We start from the raw sequence: 21,295 nt of genomic DNA on the forward strand, positions 1-21,295 counted from the left end.
TTCATATATTCTGAATATAAGCTATTTTTCAGATATGTGGTTCATATTTTATCCTAGTTAATGACTTATATTTTTTTTCTCTTAGCAGTGTCTTTTGCAGAGCAATAGGTTTTAATTTTGGTTAAGTCCAGTTTATCTGATTTGTAATGGTTCAAAGGATGTGCTCTGCTCCCAGTGCTTCTTTCTTGATGGTATGATGTTCCCAACTCTCTGCTGGCATCCCTTTCCTTTTATCTCTTGTAAGATAAAGGGTTTTGCAGGCCACACCCCAGGAAAACTTCCTTTATATTGGATCAGGGATGCGACCTTAGTAAGGGTGTTACAAAAAAAACCCCACTAAGGGTGTTACAACCCTACCCTAATTCTCTTTAACATAAAATTACAATCACGAAATAGAGGACAACCACACAATACTGGGAATCAGGGCCTAACCAAGCTGACACATATTTTGGGGGGACACAATTCAATCCATGACAACTACTCACAGGCATATTGAATATCACAACTATTTGATCAACTTAAAATTGTGTGTTGTTTATATGAGAGAATAATATTACATAAATGGTTTATTGGAAGTTTTATTATACAGAAATTTAATTTTCTTTTGCAGCTCTGTTCTATTACTTTTCAATTCTAGAACTGCTCATCACATTTTCCTTATGATAGAAGAAATGTCTCTGCAAAATTTGTCTAATAACTTGTTCATTATGCAAATATTGTAAAACATAAATTCACTTAACTGTGATTTTCTGTCACAGACTTTGTATGCATGGTTTGTATTGATAAGACATTTTGTAGTATTCTTATGTTTAATAAAAAAAAGTTATAGAAAAATACAGCAGTGTACCTTATCACTTTTATAAAACAGATACAACGATAACATTTTGACTTTAAAAAGAAGAAATCTTGGCATATCAGGTAGGAAGAAAGAGCAACAGAAAGAGTGTAAATATAATTTGAACTGTGTCTGAAGGAATATTCACTGTTTCTATTTTATCTGTGTCTTCTGATTCGGTCTCTCCAGAGAATGCTCATCTCTTATCCTCAGCTTTGGCTGAGTCTTCCTCTTGGATTTTATCCCATTAGCTATCTTCTTCTGCTTCCTTTAAAGATAAAGATAAGACATTCAGGGATTATCACCCCTTTGCTCCTAAGGGTCTAGTGTTTTCCGATGAAGACAAATGACAACCTCAATCCACTAGAAGTTCTTCTAGATAACTGTGATTCTACTAAAAATAAGACCACTTCTAGCGGTAACTGGGTAGAGTTTTCCACCCAATTTGTAGACCACTTCACCTCTACTTCCTGTTCTAATTTAAAAAGAAAACGAAGGCCCACCTTTGGTGGCTGAGGCAAACAATTGCGTTAAAGTGGTCTTAGGAGATACTTTTAAAAGGAAATGGAGCCCTGGTGGTGCAGTGGTTAAGAGCTATGATGAGCTATAGCTGCTAAACAAAAGGTTGGCAGTTCGAATCCACCAGCCACTCCTTGGAAACCATATGGAACAGTTCTACTCTGTCCTATAGGGTCGCTGTGAGTCGGAATTGACTCAATGGCAACGGGTATTGAAAAAATATATTGGGACTTAGCCCACAGGCTGTAGTTTTCTGGTCTTTGATTTAGAATTCTGTATAGGAACATGGATGAATCTTGAAACAATTGTGAGTGAAAAAATTTGCCCAAAAATATATGCAGGATGATGCCGTATATATATTTTTTGTTGAGGTGAAATTTACATAACATCAAATTAATCATTTTAAAATGTATAATTCAGTGGCATTTAGTACATCTACAATATTGTGCTACCATCACCTCTATCTAGTTCCAAAACATTTTCATCACCCTCAGAGGTAACCCTGGGTAACTCTGTATTGCCCTTTTTCCCCAAGCCCTTGGCAACCACTAATCTGCTTTATGTCTCTATGGATTTATCTCTTCTGTATATTTCATACAAATGGGAGCATAAAATATGTGACCTTTTGTGCTTGTTTTTTCAAAGTAGTCCCGGTGGCACAGTGGTTAAACACTCAGCTGCTAACCAAAAGGCCTGCATTTCAAAGTCCAAACCCACCTGCTTCTCCACAGGAGAAAGGTGTGTATTCTGCTTTTGTAAAGATTACAGCCTTGGAAATTCTACGGGGAAGTTCTACTCTGTCCTAAAGGGTCAGTATGAGTAGGAATCGACTCAATGGCAGTGGGTTTGGTTGTGTTTTTTTCATTAGGCATAATGGTCTTGAGATTCATCCGTGTTGTAGCATGTATAATTGCTTCACTCTTTTTTAATGACTGAATAATATTCCTTTGTATGTAAATACTACATTTAGTTCGTCCATCCATCTGCTGATGACATTTGGGTTGTTTTTACCTTTTAGCATTTGAGAAAAGTGCTTCTGTGAACATTCATGTACAAATATTTGTTTAAATACCTATTTTTACCTCCTTTTGGTATATACCTAGAAGTTTAACTGCTGGGTCACTGGCTAAATCTATCTTTAGCATTTTGAGGAACTGCCAAACTGTTTTCCACAGTGGCTGCACCATTTTCTTTTCCCAGCACCAATGTATGAGGGTCATATATTTATTAAAGTATAAAATCATACAAAACAAACACACAAAATACAGAAAATAAAAGCAACACAGGATGCAATGCACTGGGTATTCATTCACAGTTACTGGATATCTAATGTTGAGTCCTTAAGACATACTGAACGTGGGTTCTGGGGTGGACTCTGCTCACATGTGTTTCTCAGTCCATGGCCTGATCAGAAAGGTGTGACTTACATGCATGGTACTTGGCCATAGGAGAAAAGTGAGTTCTAGAGTTCAGCTGCAAAGATTCCAAAAAGCCCTCTGAAGCAGATCACAATTAAACCAGAGCCTATGACCCTGTGATACCTTTTCCTCACACCATATCTGTGTCTCCAACAAAAGGCTGAGGATTCTCTTCCTGGACTGTGCTTTATGGAAAGTTCAGTTGCTTGGACATTGAGCAACAGTTGGATACTTAGTCTAAGGAACTTTAATGTTTTATTTAACAAATATGTGTTGCAAACCTGAGATGTGCCAAACACTTTTCTAGATACAGAACAATCAAAATTTTGTTCCCACCCATTTGTTGGCAACATGAGGGCCCATAGAAAGCAAGCTGCCAATATTATACCTCACTATGCATTACTAGGAACCCTGGTAGCACAGTGGTTAAGAACTCTGCTGCTAACCAAAAGGTCAGCAGTTCAATCCACCAACTGCTCCTTAGAAATCCTATGGGACAGTTCTACTCTGTCTTTTAGGGTCGCTATGAGTCAGAATAGACTCAATGGCAACAAGTTTGGATTTTAAAGCACTGATTTTCCTATTTATCTCTTAGCGACAACCTTTTCCCTCCGTTAAAGCTTCCGGAGCACCAGCTCACTCTAGTCCCAGTGTCTCAACAATATCACATCATTGTTACTATTTTTTATTTGAAAGGGACTGGGTGCCCTTTCTAGGCAGACTGGGTTAGGGAATGGATTTGAATTCTTGAGGCTGATCACAACCAGTTACCTGTGTCCAAACAAGCCTGGTTTCTTCTTATTTGTTTCAAGGGAGATTTGCAGTCTAGCATCCCAGATTGGCAGGTTTCAACCTTGTCCGTTTTGGTAAAGCGAAAAGAAATAGATTCAAGAATGAGAATTTTCCCCAAATTTCACATTTTCTCCCACCCTGTTCTTCTGGCTAACATTGCCCCATCCTTTAGCTCTTGGCTTAAATGGCTTCTCCTCAGAAAGGTTTTCCCTCTCCTCTCCTAATATCTTCAAGTAGATTGGATACTTCTGCAATATGCATACACAGCTCTCTGTACTTTCCATTCATAGTGTAGAAATCTGCCAAATGGACAATTCCCTTTCTGTAAATCCTTAACATGTCACAAGTATCTCTAATTTGAATCATCAAGTCATCCTTATAACTAATAATAATTTGAACATATTAATACTTTGTTATATGAAATGTTATATTTTTAGCATATTATGTTATATGATGATATTATGAAATAAACTTTGAGCACTATGTATGAACCAGTCTTATAGCAGAACCTATTCCCTTCTAGATAGAAATCTAAAATTGTGACAACCAGTTTCTTCATCTGTTATGACCTGTAGATGTGCAGATGCTCTCTGAAACCGTCCTGTAATCCTCTCCCCCAGTACCCTACCGACAGGAATGGACTTTTTTTTTTAATTCAGGGTCTACTGTCAATTAATTGAAACTGAAGTCGTGGTAAAAATACATTGGTGAGCCTGTGTGAGGTTATACCTGGTCAGAAGTATTTTCATAAAACCCTGGTACCTCAGTGAATGATGTTCAGCTGTGTTCTTCAGCTCTTTGATGAAGGAAATGCTCCCAGAGAGAGGGATGAAGCAATCATTATGGGTTACCCTGTATGCTAGAGACACACCGAAACTGAGGTAACCACCTCCTGGGATGAAGGGGTCCAATAGGGTAAGAGATCTAAGGGAGCTGCAAGCTGTATCCCAAGGGTCAAAACTGGAAAAAGTTTGCATTTTGTTCTCTCCTAACTCTAGAGAAATAAATGTCTCAGCGAGTGAAAAACAAAAGAATACTTCATTAATGAGGCACATGGGAATTCATCCCTTAAAGCCATGGAATTGTGAATACCTCCACTACACTGTCTAAACTCTACTTGACTAATTTCAGACGATGAGAAAACATCATGTCTCTTCTAAAGGCCTCATGAGTTGTTCCATCTCCCTGGCCATCCTGGGGGCACAGCTTCTAACTTTAGCATTGGGGACAAGGAAGAAACAGCATTGGTGACTTCAGACTCTTCCCTGATATTACCTGCAGGAGCTGCAGCATCTTCACAGGTGCTGGGGAATGGGGTATGAGTGAGGGCGCTCTCTCTTATTGGTAGTAACTGTAGGGGTTTCAACAGGAATAGCAAATAAATAACAAAAGTTGTGCCAAGTTAAAGCCCCTGATTCTGGAGGGTGATTCTGGATATATTAAAATGTCTTCTCTTTCTAATCTGTCTCCCCTAGTGTTGGCTCTCATTCATGGGACCTCCTTCTTTCAACAGCACTTGTCCCTGTTTCACCGCATCTCCCTTCCCCACCATTTTTGGAAGTATCTGTTTAACCTCATTCAACTCTTTGTTCATTTGAGTAACTCACAAAACATTTATTCAGCACTGAATTATATTCTGGAAACAAAGAAATAGGTAGACATTGTTCCTTCTCTCAAGGATCTTGCAGTCTACACAGGGGAACAGCCACATAAATAAAGACATGCTGTATCCTGAGGGGGCACTACAATCCTGGTGAAGATGATCATACGGTTGCCCTTTTCCTGGGGAGTTTAGCGAAGGCTTCACAGAAGAGCTTAAAATCTACTAAGCTTTGGAGGAGAAGTTGGAATTTTTTTCAGGTGAAGGAGGTTTAAGAATACTCCAGGAAGAGGCAGCAGGGGAGTAAATGTTGTGATTAATTAAACTGTAAGGTATACTTAGGAAATTACACATAGTAGTTGATATCTGGAGCTCTGGTGGCGAAGAGTTTGGTTAATGTCTGATGAGCAATGAGGGCAGGGAATGAAAAGGGGAGCATGAGCCTGACCAGGTAGGCAGCAGCCAGATAACAGGGAGCCTTATATTTTGGCTGCAGTGTTGACAATTCTGAAATGAGTGGGGAGTCAGTGCAGAGTTCATGGCAGAGGATGTCCACGATCAGGTTTGCACTGTGGTGCCGTTGCCCTGGTCAATGTGAAGAACAGACTATTGCTGTTGTCAAAAGCACAGAGAGATGAGCAGTGGAAACAGGACAGTGGAAGTGGGAATGGAGAGGTAGGGAAGGGATCTGTGAGAGCTTGAATCATAATGCATCCAAAAATCCACTGATTAATAGGAGGCACGATGCTGGACATTTTATATTCATTGTTTTATTCAATTCTTTAATTCTTCTATGAAATTGGCATCACTATTCTGATTTTAGGGATGAAGAATATGAGACTTACAGCAGTGATTTTGCTTGTCCAAGGTGTGTAATGGAGTCTGGGTGAAGCCCACAGTTTGCTGTTTCCTAGGTGTTTGCATTTGACTAATACTTTTGATTTCCAATGTACTTTAATTTTTGAACTGTTTTATAGTTACGGAAAAATTATTAATATAGTACAGGCAGTTCCCATAAACCCCATATCCAGTCCCCTATCATTAACATCTCCCACATTACAGTTAGTTGTCATATCTCCTTAGACACCCCTTCCCTTTGACAGTTTTTCAGATTTTCCTTGTTTTTGGTGACCTTGATAGTTTTGAGGAGTACTTGTCAAGAATTTTGTAAAATGTCTCTCAGTTGATATTTGTCTGATATTTTTCCTCATGATTAGATCGAAGTTATGGGCTTTTTTGGGGAGGAAGACCACAGAAGTAAAGTGCCATTTTCTTCATATCATATCAAGCATAGCTACTATCAATGTGACTTGTCACTGTTGCTAATGATCTTGTTCACCAAGCTGAGGTAGTGTTCATCCGGTTCTCTCCATTGTAAAGTACTCTATCTCCCCCTTTCCATATTGTACTCTTTGTAAGGAAGTCACTAAACGAAGCCTACTCTTCAGAAATGAGGAATTATACTCCATTTCTTTGACAGCAGAATATCTTCATAAATTGTTGCAATTTCTTCGCAAAGGAGATTTGTTTCTTTATATTCACTCATTCATTTATTCAATCTTTTTTTTATAACAGTATGGGCTCGTGGATATTTACTTTATACTTGGGTTGTAATCCAATTCTCTTTTTGTTTAAATTGTTCCAACTTTGGCCATTGGGAGGTCCTTTAGTCGACTCCTGTGTCCCTTTGGTATATCTCCATCATGGACTTTTTTTTTTAAGCTTTTCATTACTTTCTGGCATTACACAGTGCTCTGGCTCTTCTGATGTATATTGTCTATATACCACCCCAGTTCTAAATCAGACATTTCTTCAAGAAGGCCTGGTTCCTATTGTTGGAGAATGGTATTAGAAAACAAAATACGGGCTCTATGTGTTTTTTTTGCTACTGCCACCTGTAGGGCCTGTCAGCTAATGGAACAAGAAAATATACGTCTATGTATTCACTTGTGTATATACTTGTTGTCATTAAGGCAGTTCTGACTCATAGTGACCCCACAGCAAGTCTATAGGGCAGGGTTGAACTGCCCTTTAGGGTTTCCAAGGTTGGAAGCAGAGTGCCACATCTTTCTCCTGTGGAGGGGCTGGTGGGTTCGAACCACCAGCTTTTCAGTTAGGAGCCAAGAGCTTAACTGCGGGGCCACTAGGGCTCCTTTGTGTATATACACATACCTATAAATATTTCTGTATATAGCCATCTGTATCTATACTAAGATAAATATGGGTTCATACCGATGTATCCAACTCTAATTTATTGCCACCTCGATTACCCCAGCTTCTTCCGCTTGGTTATCTGTAAACTCCCACTCTGAAAGTGAGAAACCTCGATCCCATCATCTGCCATGCATTTACTCAATTGTTCAATTTCAGTATACACGTACAGAAGTATCAGAATTGTTAACTCACAGCATTTGTGTACAATATTTTTTTGCCTTTAGTTTTACGGACTCCACTCAGTTTCAAAATTATTTAGTTCAAACCCTGTTACCTGACTGTCTTCATTGACATCGTTTCATATATTTTTTTATAATTTTTATTGTGCTTTAAGTGAAAGTATGCAAATCAAGTCAGTCTCTCACACAAAAACCCATATACACCTTGCTACACACTCCCAATTTTTTTTTAATAATGAGGCAGCCCGCTCTCTCCCTCCACTCTCTCTTTTTGTGTCCATTTTGCCAGCTTCTAACCCCCTCCGCCCTCTCATCTCCCCTCCAGGCAGGAGATGCCAACATACTCTCAAGTGTCCACCTGATCCAAGAAGCTCACTCCTCACCAGCATCCCTCTCCAACTCATTGTCCAGACCAATTCATGTCTGAAATGCTGGCTTCAGGAATGGTTCCTGTGCTGGGGCAACAGAAGGTCTGGGGGCCATGACCACCGGGGTCCTTCTAGTCTCAGTCAGACCATTAAGTCTGGTCTTTTTAAGAGAATTTGGGGTCTGCATCCCACTGTTCTCCTGCTCCCTCAGGGATTCTCTGTTGTGTTCCCTGTCAGGGCATTCATTGGTTGTAGCCAGGCACCATCTAGTTCTTCTGGTCTCAGGATGATGTAGTCTCTAGTTCATGTGACATTTTCTGTCTCTTGGGCTTGTAATCGCCTTGTGTTCTTGGTGTTCTTCATTCTCCTTTGATCCAGGTGGGTTGAGACCAATTGATGCATCTTAGACGGCTGCTTGCTGGCATTTAAGACCCCAGATGCCACTCTTCAAAGTGGGATGCAGAATGTTTTGGTAATAGATTTTATTATGCCAATTGACTTAGAACCCAAAAATCCCAAACCCAGTGCCGTCGAGTCGATTCCGACTCATAGCGACCCTATAGGACAGAGTAGAATTGCCCCATAGAGTTTCCAGGAGTGCCTGTTGGATTCGAACTGCCAACCCTCTGGTTAGCAGCCGTAGCACTTAACCACTATGCCACAAGGGTTTCCAATTGACTTAGATGTCCCCTGAAACCATGGTCCCCAGACCCCTGCCCTCGCTAGGCTGGCTTTTGAAGCATTCAGTTTATTCAGGAAACTTCTTTGCTTTTGGTTTAGCCCAATTGTGCTGACCTCCCCTGTATTGTATGCTGTCTTTCCCTTCACCTAAAGTAGATCTTATCTACTATCTAATTAATGGATGCCCCCTCCTACCCTTCCTCCCTCCCTCCTCTCGTAACCACTAAAGAATGTTTTCTTCTCAGTTTAAACTATTTCTCAAGTTCTTATAATAGTGGTCTTATGCAATATTTGTCCTTTTGGAACTGACTAATTTCACTCAGCGTAATGGCTTCCAGGTTCCTCCATGTTATGAAATGTTTCACAGGTTCCTCACTGTTCTTTATCGATGTGTAGTATTCCATTGTGTGAATATACCATATTTATCCATTCATCCGTTGATGGGCACCTTGGTTGCTTCCATCTTTTTGCTATTGTAAACAGTGCTGCAATATACATGGGTGTGCATATGTCTGTTCGTGTAAAGGCTCTTATTTCTCTAGGATATATTCCCAGGAATGGGATTGCTGGATCGTATGGTAGTTCTATTTCAGGCTTGTTAAGGAAGCGCCAAATCGATTTCCAAAGTGGTTGTACCATTTGACATTCCCACCAGCAGTGTCTAAGTGTTCCAATCTCTCCGCAGCCTCTCCAACATTTATTATTTTGTGTTTTTTGGATTAATGCCAGCCTTGTTGGCGTGAGATGAAATCTCATGTTTCATATGTTTTTAATGCAGTTAGGTTGTTTTGTCACATTCTGCATTCTATTCTGGATTCCCTTACCTCCTGAATGGTTATTTTTATTTTTATGCACTAAATTTGACGTTTAATGGGTCTTGACAAGTGCGTAATGTTATGTGTCCACAATTACAGTATCACATAGAGTAGTTTCACTCCTCTAAAAACTCACCTGTGCTTCATCTATACAACCTTCACTTTCCTGCCTTTTTCAGAATGCCATATAATTGGAATCATACAATATGCAGTCACACAATATGTAACCATTTCAGATTGGCTTCTCTCTCTTAGCAATAAGCATTTAAGATGCATCTTTTTTTGTGGCTTAATAGCTCATTTCTTCTGATTGCTGGATAAAATTCTATTGTATAAAAAAAATTAAAAAAACTAGTGCCATAGAGCTGTACCATATTTTGTTTACCCATTCACACTACTACAGGACGTCTTGCTTACTTCCAATTTTTGCAGGTTATGAATAAAGGTGCTATAAAAACCTGCATAAAAGTTTTTGTGTGAATGCAAGTTTTCAACTCACTTGAGTAAATATTTAGGAATGCAATTATTGGGTTAAACGGTAAGACTATGTTTAGCTTTGTAAGAAACTGCAACTCTCTTCCAATTGGCTGTACCATTTTGTGTTCCCAATAGCAATGAATGAGAGTCCATTTTGATCCACATTCTTGCCAGCATATGATGCTGTCTGTGTTTTGGATTTTAGCCATTGTTATGGCACTAGTTTTTTTTTTTTTTTTTTTTTAATAGGTGTGTAGTGATATTTCATTAGATTTTAAATTTGCAACTCCCTAATTACAAATGATGTTAAACATATTTCCAGAAGCTTATTTGCCACCCTTATATCTTCTTGGATGAGGTGTCTGTTTGGATCATTTACTCATTTTTAATTGGTTTCTTTGTTTTCTTATGGTTGAGTTTTAAATGCTTCGTCTGTGTTGGATACAAGTCCTTTATCAGATGTGTGTTTTGCAAATATTTTCTCCCAATTGTGGGTTGTCTTTTGATTCTTAACGTTGCACAGCAGAAGTTTTTAATATTGATATAGTCAAACTTTCATGGATCATGCTTTCAGTGTTGTATCTAAAATCTCATTTTCCAACTTAGGGCTACTTAGATTTTTTTCCTGGAAGTTTTCTTGTTTTGCATTTTTACATTTTGATCTATGATCCATTTTGAGTTAATTTTTGTGAAAGTTGTAATGTCTGTTTTTTGATTAATTTTTTGCATATGAAAATCTAATGGTTGCAGTACCATTTGATAAAAAGCGTGTGCCTTTTCCATGGAATATCCTTTGTTCTTTTACCAAAAGATCTGTTTGCTATATTTGTATGGGTTTATTTCTGTTCTTTCTACTCTCTTCCATTGATCTGTGTGTCTGTTCTTTCTCCAATATAATACTGTCTCGATTATTGTAGCTTTATGGTTTTTTTTATCTTGAAATCAGGTAATGTGAGTTCTTATATTTTGTTCTCCTTCATCAGTATTGTGTTGGCTCTTCTAGATATTTTGCCTTTCCATACAAATTTTGGAGTCATTTTGTCCATATCTATAAAATTGCTCACTTGGATTTTGAGAAGGGTTTGCTTAAATGTGTAGATGAAGTTGGGAAGGATTGATATCTTCATGATATTGTTTATTCTTCCAATTCATAAACACAAAATATCTCTCCATTTATTTAGTTCTTCTTTGATTTGTTTCATCAGTGTTTTGTAATTTTCAGCCTATAGATTTACGTATTTTGTCAGATGTATGCCTAAGTATTTTTATTTTTGAGTGTTATTGTAAATTTTATAAAGATATATATACACACACACACACATATATATATACATATATACACATATGTATACATATATACACACACACATATATATATGAAAAGCCTGGTGGTGTAATGGTTAAGTGCTACGGCTGCTAACCAAAAGGTCAGCAGTTCAAATCTACCAGGTGCTGCTTGGAAACACTATGAGGCAGTTCTACTCTGAACCATAGGGTTGCTATGAGTTGGAATTGACTTGATGGCAAAGGGTTTCTATGTGTATATACACATACACGTATATTTTATGTATATGTGTATATATATATGTATTTAAAATTCAAATCCTAATTGTTCATTCCTGGTATGCACAAAATCATTGTCTTTTGGATATTTACCGCGTATACTGTCATCTTGCTCTCCTTTCTTACTAGTTTCAGGAGTTTTCTTTTCTTTTGTTGTGGTTGTTGATTCTTTGGGATTTTCTACATACACAATGATGTCTTCTGTGAACAAGACAGTTTTATTTCTTCCTTCCCAATCTGTAAACCTTTTGTTACTTTTGCTTAACTTGTTGCACTGTTAGCATTTGCAGTACCATGTTAAGTAGAGGTGATAAGAAGGAGCATCCTTGCTTTGTTCCTGATCTAAAGGGGAAAGTGCTCAGTTTTTAACCATTGAGTGTGTTGCTATCTGACCCTATAGGACAAAGTATAACTGCCCGTAGGGTTTCCAGAGAGTGGTTGGTGGATTCTAACTGCTGACTTTTTGGTTAACAGCTGAGCTCTTAATCACTGTTCCACCAGGGCTCCGAGTTTTTTGAATTTTATCAGATGCTCTTGTGCTTCAATTGATATGGCTGTATGATTTTTTTTTTCTTTAGTCAGTCGATATAGGGTATTGCCTTAATTGATTCTCAAATTTCAAACCAGTCTTTCATACCTGGGATAAACCCCACTTGATTGTGTTGTATAATTCATTTTACGAATTGTTGAATTCAATATGCTAATATTTGATTGAGGATTTTTGCATCTATGTTCATGAGAGATATTTGTGTGTAGTTTTCCTTTGTTATAATATCCGTATGTGGTTTTGATATTAGGGTAATGATAACTTCACAGGTTGAGTTAGGAAATGTTTGTTCTGCTCTTATTTTCTGGAAGAGATTGTGGAGAATTGGTATCATTTCTTCCTTAAAAGTTGGTAGAAGTCACTAGCATTTCTCTAATATACTAAATAGATATTGTTCCTTATACCAAAACACCTCCAAACTCATTGGATTTTGAAGAATTAATTGAAAAGCATTTGTTTGAATTCTTTGCCAATTTATCTATGTGTGTTTCAATTATTTACTTTTGAAGTATATTTGTAAGTTATCTTTACAGTGTCACAGGAACCCTGGTGGCACGGTGGTTAAGAGCTACGGCTGCTAACCAAAAGTTCAGCAATTTGAATTTACCAGCTGCTTCTTGGAAACCCTATGCGGCAGTTCTACTTTGTCTTATAGGGTCACTATGGCTCGGATCCCACTCGACAGCAACAGTTTTTTTTTTTTTCTTTTTGTAAATGGTGTATGATTCCCTTTGAGTCTTAAAGATTGAAAATACTTATCTAGTTGGGTAATTCCACTATCACTATTTTTCTGAGTGTTGTGAGGACTAGCACTAGGGACTGTAAGCCTGCCAGCACCCAAGGAAGTTGCTTCTCCATCCTGCCCTCTCTGAATTCTATGTAGCTTAATCTTCTTCCCTCCTTTCATTCTTTTCTCTCTCTCTATAGGCTGGCTTTCTTGCCTTCTCTACACACATGGCGGAAGATCAACACAGAAAATCTTAACCTCGGACCTGAGCAGTCCTTGAGATCCCCACAGCCAGGACTACCCCATCGGACTCCCTGAATTACAAAACTCAGCTCTCAGGGGAATGAAGCTGACTGGCTCATCTGCAGAGTGCCCTCTGCCGGTTCAATGAACTGGGCCTTAGGAGCAGGAGTACACAAATACACCATCAAAGTTGCCTGTGGAGAGGGTAGGGGAATTTATCAGTGAATGCAACACAAGTTGAGCAGATATCTCAAGCTGTCTTCCAAAATCCAAAAATACAGACATTACACCAAATGGAGAGAAAATGTCTTTTATGGAAGGATGAATTATGTGTCATTGATATGCATTACATTGGTATATGCAAATAATAAAATAGGTGATATAATACAATATAGAGTTGTCATTGTTGTTAGTTTCTGTAGAGTTGATTCCAACTCATGGTGAGCCCATGAGTGCAAAGGAGATTTCCTTCATAGGGTTTTTAAGACTGTGACCTCTCAGAAGCAGATCACCAAGCTGGTGTCCCAAGGCAACGCTGGATAGGTTTGAAGTGCCAAACTTTTGGCTAGAAGTTGAGTGCTTAACCGTTTGCACCATCCAGGGACTCGATATAATATAATAGAATGTAATGTAATGTAGGGTAACAGAAAACGGACTGTAGGATCTCATGTCATGAAGTCTTCTACAGTGTCAGGATAATCTGATCTCTTGTTTCCCCTCTGCTCTTAACTATAACCTTAACCCAGCTTCCTTTTTCCACTTCACTTACGTCGTCGTCTTTGCTGTTGCCAGTTGGAATGCACCTGGTTCGGAGGCTTTGGACTGCCTGTATCTCTGCCCAAAATGCTCTTTTCACAGTTTTCTGCTTTGCTGGGATCTTAACTGCCTTCAGATTTTCTGCTCAAATGCCCTTATGTGAGCTGACTATACAAAAAAAGTGCTTCTTTTTCTCTGTATAACTTACTTTTCTGCATTATTCTACTTCATAATTGCAAATTATCTACTGATTTATTAATAGTCTATTGATCCTTACCACCAACACACATGTCCTAGAATAACTTTTAAGGCAGGGGATTTTTAAAATTATTTTTTACTGCTGTTTCCAGTGCCTTCGACGACACTTGGCACAAAAGAATTGGTCAAAAGTATTTGTTGAATGAAAAAAACCAAGTCTTGGAGAATTTCTAGAGAAATATGTTGCCTTGGGAAAAAGTTTATGGCTAAGTATACATTGCTCTTTTCTCTTTTCCAGGAGTTTCATCAGTTACATGGAATCAGGAAACCAAACACGTGTTTCAGAATTCATCCTTTTGGGACTCTCAGAAGAGGCAGAGCTGCAGCCCCTCCTCTTTGGGCTATTTCTGTCCATGTACCTGATCACCTTCATTGGAAACCTACTGATCATCCTGGCCATCATCACAGACTCCCACCTCCACACACCCATGTACTTCTTCCTCTCTAACCTCTCTTTTGCAGACATCTGTTTTATTTCCTCCACTGTCCCAAAGATGCTGCTGAACATCCAGGTGCAGAGCAAAGTTATTACCTATGAGGGCTGCATCACCCAGATGTATTTTTTCATGCTCTTTGGAGGATTAGACATTTTCCTTTTGACAGTGATGGCCTATGACCGGTTTGTGGCCATCTGTCACCCTCTGCACTACAAGATCATTATGAACCCTAAATTCTGTGGCTTCTTGCTTCTGACATCCTGGTTATTAACTGTTCTGTGCTCTCTGTCACATGGTTTAATGGTTTTAAGATTGTCTTTTTGTACAGAGTTGGAAATCCCCCACTTTTTCTGTGAACTTAATCAGGTAGTCCAACTTGCTTGTTCTGACACCTTCCTCAATGACTTGGTGATGTATTTTACAACTGGACTTGAGGGTTTTATTCCACTCACTGGAATCCTTTTCTCTTACACTAAGATTATGTCCTCCATTTCGAGAATTTCATCGGCTGGAGGCAAGTACAAAGCCTTTACCACTTGTGGGTCTCACCTCTCGGTTGTCTCCTTGTTCTATGGTACAGTACTTGGAATATATCTCAGTTCTGCTGGTACCCAAACCTCCAAGGCCAGAACAATAGCTTCAGTGATGTACACTGTGGCCACCCCCATGTTAAACCCCTTTATATACAGTCTTAGAAACAAGGACATAAAGCAGGCTCTGAAAAAAGTTTTCAGCTGAGAAATATTCTCTATATAATGGAATCATTTTTCTCAAGATTAGAGAACTGCTCATGAACAACAGAGCTCCAAATCACGAAGACCTAAATCATGATACTTCATCACTTCCTAAATCTGCATTATTTTCAGAATTCGATCTCCTTGATTTTAACACATTATAAACAATTGTTTCAACGTATTTCTTTCAAAACTTTTTATTAACACCAAAATCTTCCCTTCAGCAAGCAATTCATTCAGGGTGAGTGGAGATGACTCATTATGAAACAGATCTTTCACTGCTAGCCATGCAGTACCAGGGAACAGCATCACCATTGTCCTCAATGCCAACAAGTTGGGATATCAATTTCCAGATTCTTTTTTTGGAAAGTCTGTTTCTTCTAATCAGTTCTGGTATGAAATGTTTGACTTCTATGGGTTATTTTTTATAAACAGAAATCTTGTTAAGTATTTTGAGCAGAAACTTTGTACACGTGTACTTATTAAATTATGGAAAGGACTTATTAAATTATGTCCTTGAAGTATTGGGAATGACTCTTAGAACAACACTGAAAACCAAACCAGTTAAGAGCGTTGGTGCCTTCTCTATCATCAGGAAGGAGGTGGAATCAAGAAGTCTCCACTGAAATTATTGGCTCCACAAACACAATGCATTTTTTGCAATGCAGGTAGTAGGAATCTTTTGTTATAATTGTTAGCTCAAGACTCACTGTGCCTACTAGATCTGCACATGTTTAACAAAGGGTAGACACTTCACTCCTTGACACCCATGATGGTACTGACATGGAAATTTGCCTTCATTTAATTCTAAATAGCCCAATTCTCTTCAACTATGTTTGGCCACATGATTGGCTGATACAAGGCATCTGCCTCACTTTTGGTCTCTGATTCTTTCCTGTACATCTGGCTAATATCCCAGTAATCACATGTGAAACTCTAGGTTTTAGTGATCCCGGGAAATATGGTTCCCAGTTATCATCCTCTGCAGTACAGGAACACAAAGCAAAGGAGGGAGGAATGCATGCTGAGTGCCAGCCTGCTCTATCGCTACACAGTTAAGATGTAGACTCAATAATGAATGCCAAACTTCCTATACTTTGTATATGTATTTTAGGATAGGCTGATTCTATCTCTTTCAAAGTTTCCTAAGACTTCATTCTGTTTCCATTCTAATATATACAGCTAGTTCATAACTTCTTTAGAAAGGATGATTTGTAGGGCATGAAGTAAGTGAACGATAGACTGTTATAAGTTTGCCATATATGCTTAGGTTTTTTTTTTTATAAATTATATTGTGATAAAATATGTATAAATTAAAATTAGCCATTGGTCAACCACAAAAAGACAAACAACCCAATCAAGAAGTGGGCAAAGGATATGAACACACATTTCACTAAAGAAGATATTCAGGCAGCCAACAGATACATGAGAAAATGCTCTCGATCATTAGCCATTAGAGAAATGCAAATTAAAACTACGATGAGATTCCATCTCACACCAGCAAGGCTGGCATTAATCCAAAAAACACAAAATAATAAATGTTGGAGAGGCTGCGGAGAGATTGGAACTCTCATACACTGCTGGTGGGAATGTAAAATGGTACAACCACTTTGGAAGTCTATCTGGTGTTATCTTAAACAGTTAGAAATAGAACTACCATACAACCCAGAAATCCCACTCCTCGGAATATACCCTAGAGGTACAAGAGCCTTCACACAAACAGATACATGCACACCCATGTTTATTGCAGCTCTGTTTACAATAGTAAAAAGTTGGAAGCAACCAAGGTGTCCATTAACGGATGAATGGGTAAATAAATTGTGGTATATTCACACAATGGAATACTACGCATCGATAAAGAACAGTTACGAATCTGTGAAACATTTCATAACGTGGAGGAACCTGGAAGGCATTATGCTGAGCGAAATGAGTCAGAGGCAAAAGGACAAATATTGTATAAGACCACTATTATAAGATCTTGAGAAATAGTAAACCTGAGAAGAACACATACTTTTGTGGTTACGAGGGGGGGAGGGAGGGAGGGTGGGAGAGGGTTTTTTATTGATTAATCAGTAGATAAGAACTGCTTTAGGTGAAGGGAAAGACAACACTGAATACATGGAAGGTCAGCTCAATTGGACTGGACCAAAAGCAAAGAAGTTTCTGGGAAAAATGAATGCTTCAAAGGTCAGCGGAGCAAGTGCGGGGGTCTGGGGACCATGGTTTGCGGGGACTTCTAAGTCAATTGGCAAAATAATTCTATTATGAAATCATTCTGCATCCCACTTTGAAATGTGGCGTCTGGGGTCTTAAATGCTAACAAGCGGCCATCTAAGATGCATCAATTGGTCTCAACCCACCTGGAGCAAAGGAAAATGAAGAACACCAAGGCCACACGACAACTAAGAGCCCAAGAGACAGAAAGGGCCACATGAACCAGAGACCTACATCATCCTGAGACCAGAAGAACTAGTTGGTGCCCGGCCACAATCGATGACTGCCCTGACAGGGAGCACAGCAGAGGACCCCTGAGGGAACAGGAGATCAGTGGGATGCAGACCCCAAATTCTCATAAAAAGACCAAACTTAATGGTCTGACTGAGACTGGAGGAATCCCGGTGGCCATGCTCCCCAGACCTTCTGTTGACACAGGACAGGAACCATCCCCGAAGACAACTCATCAGAAATGAAAGGGACTGGTCAGCGGGTGGGAGAGAGACGCTGATGAAGAGTGAGCTAATTATATCAGGTGGACACTTGAGATTGTGTTGGCAACTCTTGTCTGGAGGGGGGATGGGAGGATAGAGAGAGAGGGAAGCCGGCAAAATTGTCAAGAAAGGAGAGACTGAAAGGGCTGACTCAAGAGGGGGAGAGCAAGTGGGAGTAGGGAGTGAGATGTATGTAAACTTATATGTGACAGACTGATTGGATTTGTAAACGTTCACTTGAAGCTTAATAAAAGTTATTAAAAAAAAATTAGCCATTGGAACCATTTATAAGTGCACAATTCAGTAGCATTAGTTACATTCACAATGTTGTGTAACCATCACCACTCTCCATTTCGGTAACTTTTTCACCATCCGAAACTCAAATTCTGTACCAATTATGCAATAATCAATCTCCATTCATACCTCACCTTTGCATTCTCAGTTCCACTGTAGCATTTCCTTCTTCATGTCTCTATGGCTTTGACCCAAGGTGACATTTTCATAGGGTGAGCTTGATCATGGACACCCTCACTATAAACACTTCATTGACTCTCCCCTACTTTTGGAATTATCAATCCTGTAACTAAAACAGAAGTTTCTCTATTATCCAGTTTGCCTACTTGGCCAAGTTTAGTTTTCACTTTTCGTCACCTGATCTTCATTGTTGATCAGCTATTGAGAGCTATTAGTAGCTTCCTAAGCACATCTTGTTGTTGTTGTTAAGTGCCAGTAAGTTGATTTCTACTCAAAGTGACCCCATGTGACAGAGTAGAACTGCCCCATAGGATTTTTTAGGCTGTAATCTTTACTGAAGCAGATCTCTAGGTCTTTCTCTAGGTGAGTGTCTACATAGGTTTGAAAAGCCACCCTTTAGGTTAGCAGCCAAGCGCTTAAAGATTGCGCTGCCAGGGAGCATTCGAGTTTCATTAATCCTACACTTTCTTCTCTGATGCCCATTCCTGGAATTCTTTCAATACTTATGCATCTGGACAAACTGTATCTCCATCTATAAGGCTCAGTACAATTATCAGCTTCTCTATAAAGCTATCATGAGTTTCCAAGGAAGTGTGGGCTACTTTTTGATTCCAGTTCACCAGGATTTGTGTGCCCCTTCAGGGTTTTTCATTTGTTTATTTCCATGTCTTCCCCTGTTTAGACTGTGAGAGAAGGAACAATATCTTAGACATTTCTTTATTTCTAGAAAATAATTTAGTATCTACCATACAAAAAAAAAAAAAAAAAAACCATACAGTAACTGCTAAATAAGCGTTCACTGAATGACTAAAAAACCAAATGGCTGAATGAGATTAAACATATACAACAGTGTGAGAGAAAGCAGGAGCAGTGAAACAAGGGGAAATGTTGCTGAGAGTGGGGAGTCCCATGACTGAGATTCAACATTGGAAGTTGGATAATAATATGCTTTAATGTACACAGAAACTTTTTCCAGAATCAGGGATGAGTTAATCATTACGGGGCACACTGCAATTATACAGAACCCACCTAAAGATAGGTGTCTTCCTCCTGGGAGGAAGGAGACCAATGGGATAAGAGATGTACATGGAGCTTCAAATCTCTAACCCAAGGATCAAAACTGGCACAAGTTTACATTCTGGTTTTCTGTCCTATTTCCATAGAATTAAATTTCTCAGTGATTAGAGAGACAAAAGACTACTTTATTAATGAAGTCCATGGGAATTCAGCTACTGAAGCCATAGGAACTAAATGCTTCCACTATACCCTCTCAAATATACTTTATTTATCCCAGGTGATGAGAAAACACAATTGTGTCTTCTGGAGATCTTATGAATGGTTCCATCTCCCACCTCTTCTTGGGCATAGTGCTCTCAAGTTCATTAATCATCCAAGGAAGATTGGTCAACTGCATTGGTCAACTCCAACTCATCCCTGATAATACCTGGGTGAGCTGCAGCATGTTCCCAAGTGCTGAATAATGTGATATGGAGTGAGGAACCCGTTTGATTGTTAGTAATTTTAGGGACATCAGCAGGAAAAACAAGTTAAATAAAGCTTAATGATACAAAGTCTCTCCAAGCTAAAGTCCCTGAATCTGAGTGGCAGTTCTGTGTACAATAAATATCTTCCCGGTCTGATTTGTCTCCTTTGGTGTTGGTTCTCAGTGATGGGGCCTCCCTCTCTCAAGAGCATTTCTCCTTGTCTCATTGCTTCTCCTTTCTTTCCCAATGTTGGAAATATCTGTTTAACCCCCCTCAACCATTTGTTCTTTCAGTCCAACAAATATTTATTCAGTAATCAGTGTATGAAACCCATTGCCACTGAGTCGATTCTGACTCATAGTGACTGTGATGCTTAAGATTGTGTGTTAATTAGGCCGGTCCATGATTCTCAGTGTTTTGGAGGTAGTATAATGTTTTGATCACTTCCCTGTTGAGATCTGATACATGATCACCCGATAATGGGATCTACTGTGAGTAGCCGATCAGTTGAAATTGAGTTTCCTTGGGCATGTGGCCTGCATGGAATATAAGGGGGTATTCAGGCAAGGCTCAGGGACTTTTTTCTCGTGCTGGATCCTGCGGCTTGCTCCTGTTTGTCTGACCTCCGGTTCTTGGGACTTGAGCTAGCAGTATACTTGTGGTCTTGCCTGCCGATCTTGGGATTCATTGATCTTAGAAGCCTGTGATCAAGAATCCTGCTCTCTGACATGCCAATCTTGAGTTCACCAGCCCTTGTGCGTTCTTGAATCAGAAGCCTCTATCCTGACTCATGGACTTGCGATGTTTCAGCCTCTGCAACTTCATGAGCCATTCCATGATATAAAGCTGCCCCACAGGGTTTCCAATAAGCAGATAGTGAATTCGAATTGCCAACCTTTCGATTAGCAGCAGAACATGTAACCACTATGCCACCAGGGCTCACTGTATGGTAGGCATTAAATTATAAAGAAATGAGTAGAACACAGTTCTTCTCTCGAGGGGCTTAGAGTCCAAACAGGGAAAGAGATATAGAAATAAACGCAATATCCTGAGGTTGTGCTCTAATCCTGGTGAAATGGGTCACAAGATATTTGACTCTTCCTGGGGCTCATAGAGCGTCTTATAAATTTATTGAGCTTTGATGGAGGAGCTGGAGTTCTTCCAGGTGGAGAAGGAGTAAGAGCACTTCAGGAAGTGACATCAGAGAAGTAACTACTGGGGTTAATTCAACTGTAAGTTATGTGTAGGAAATTCCAAATAGATTTTAGTATTTTAAGAACAATGGAGACAGGGAATGAAAAGTGAAACATGCACCTGGCTAGGTAGACAGCAGGAAGAAATGATGAGGTATAAGAACTGAACAGAGGATTTCAAACGGCGGCTCAAGAAGACAAAGTAGGATATTATAATGACACGTGCAAAGACTCGGAGACAGAAAACCAAAGGGAAGAACACGCTTGGCATTT

The 21,295-nt window shown here is 39.2% G+C and overlaps 1 protein-coding gene across 1 annotated transcript; it reads left to right on the forward strand.

The window, feature by feature from the left end:
* Positions 1–14,246: 14,246 nt before the first annotated feature.
* Positions 14,247–17,431, forward strand: LOC126072265 (olfactory receptor 7A17-like). The gene is made up of 2 exons (XM_049877152.1): positions 14,247–15,155; positions 17,405–17,431. The coding sequence occupies exons 1-2, from the start codon at positions 14,247–14,249 to the stop codon at positions 17,429–17,431; spliced, it is 936 nt and encodes a 311-aa protein (XP_049733109.1).
* Positions 17,432–21,295: the final 3,864 nt, after the last annotated feature.

This window comes from Elephas maximus, chromosome 3 (genome assembly GCF_024166365.1).
Source record: "Elephas maximus indicus isolate mEleMax1 chromosome 3, mEleMax1 primary haplotype, whole genome shotgun sequence".
NCBI classification, from domain to species: domain Eukaryota; kingdom Metazoa; phylum Chordata; class Mammalia; order Proboscidea; family Elephantidae; genus Elephas; species Elephas maximus.

Excerpts from the sequence above, each read along its gene's own strand:
- LOC126072265 (XM_049877152.1), top strand. The coding sequence starts at position 14,247 with ATGGAATCAGGAAACCAAACACGTGTTTCAGAATTCATCCTTTTGGGA. Across the intron at positions 15,156-17,404 it reads TAAAGCAGGCTCTGAAAAAA|TCAATTGGCAAAATAATTCT; the intron begins GTTTTCAGCTGA and ends GGGACTTCTAAG.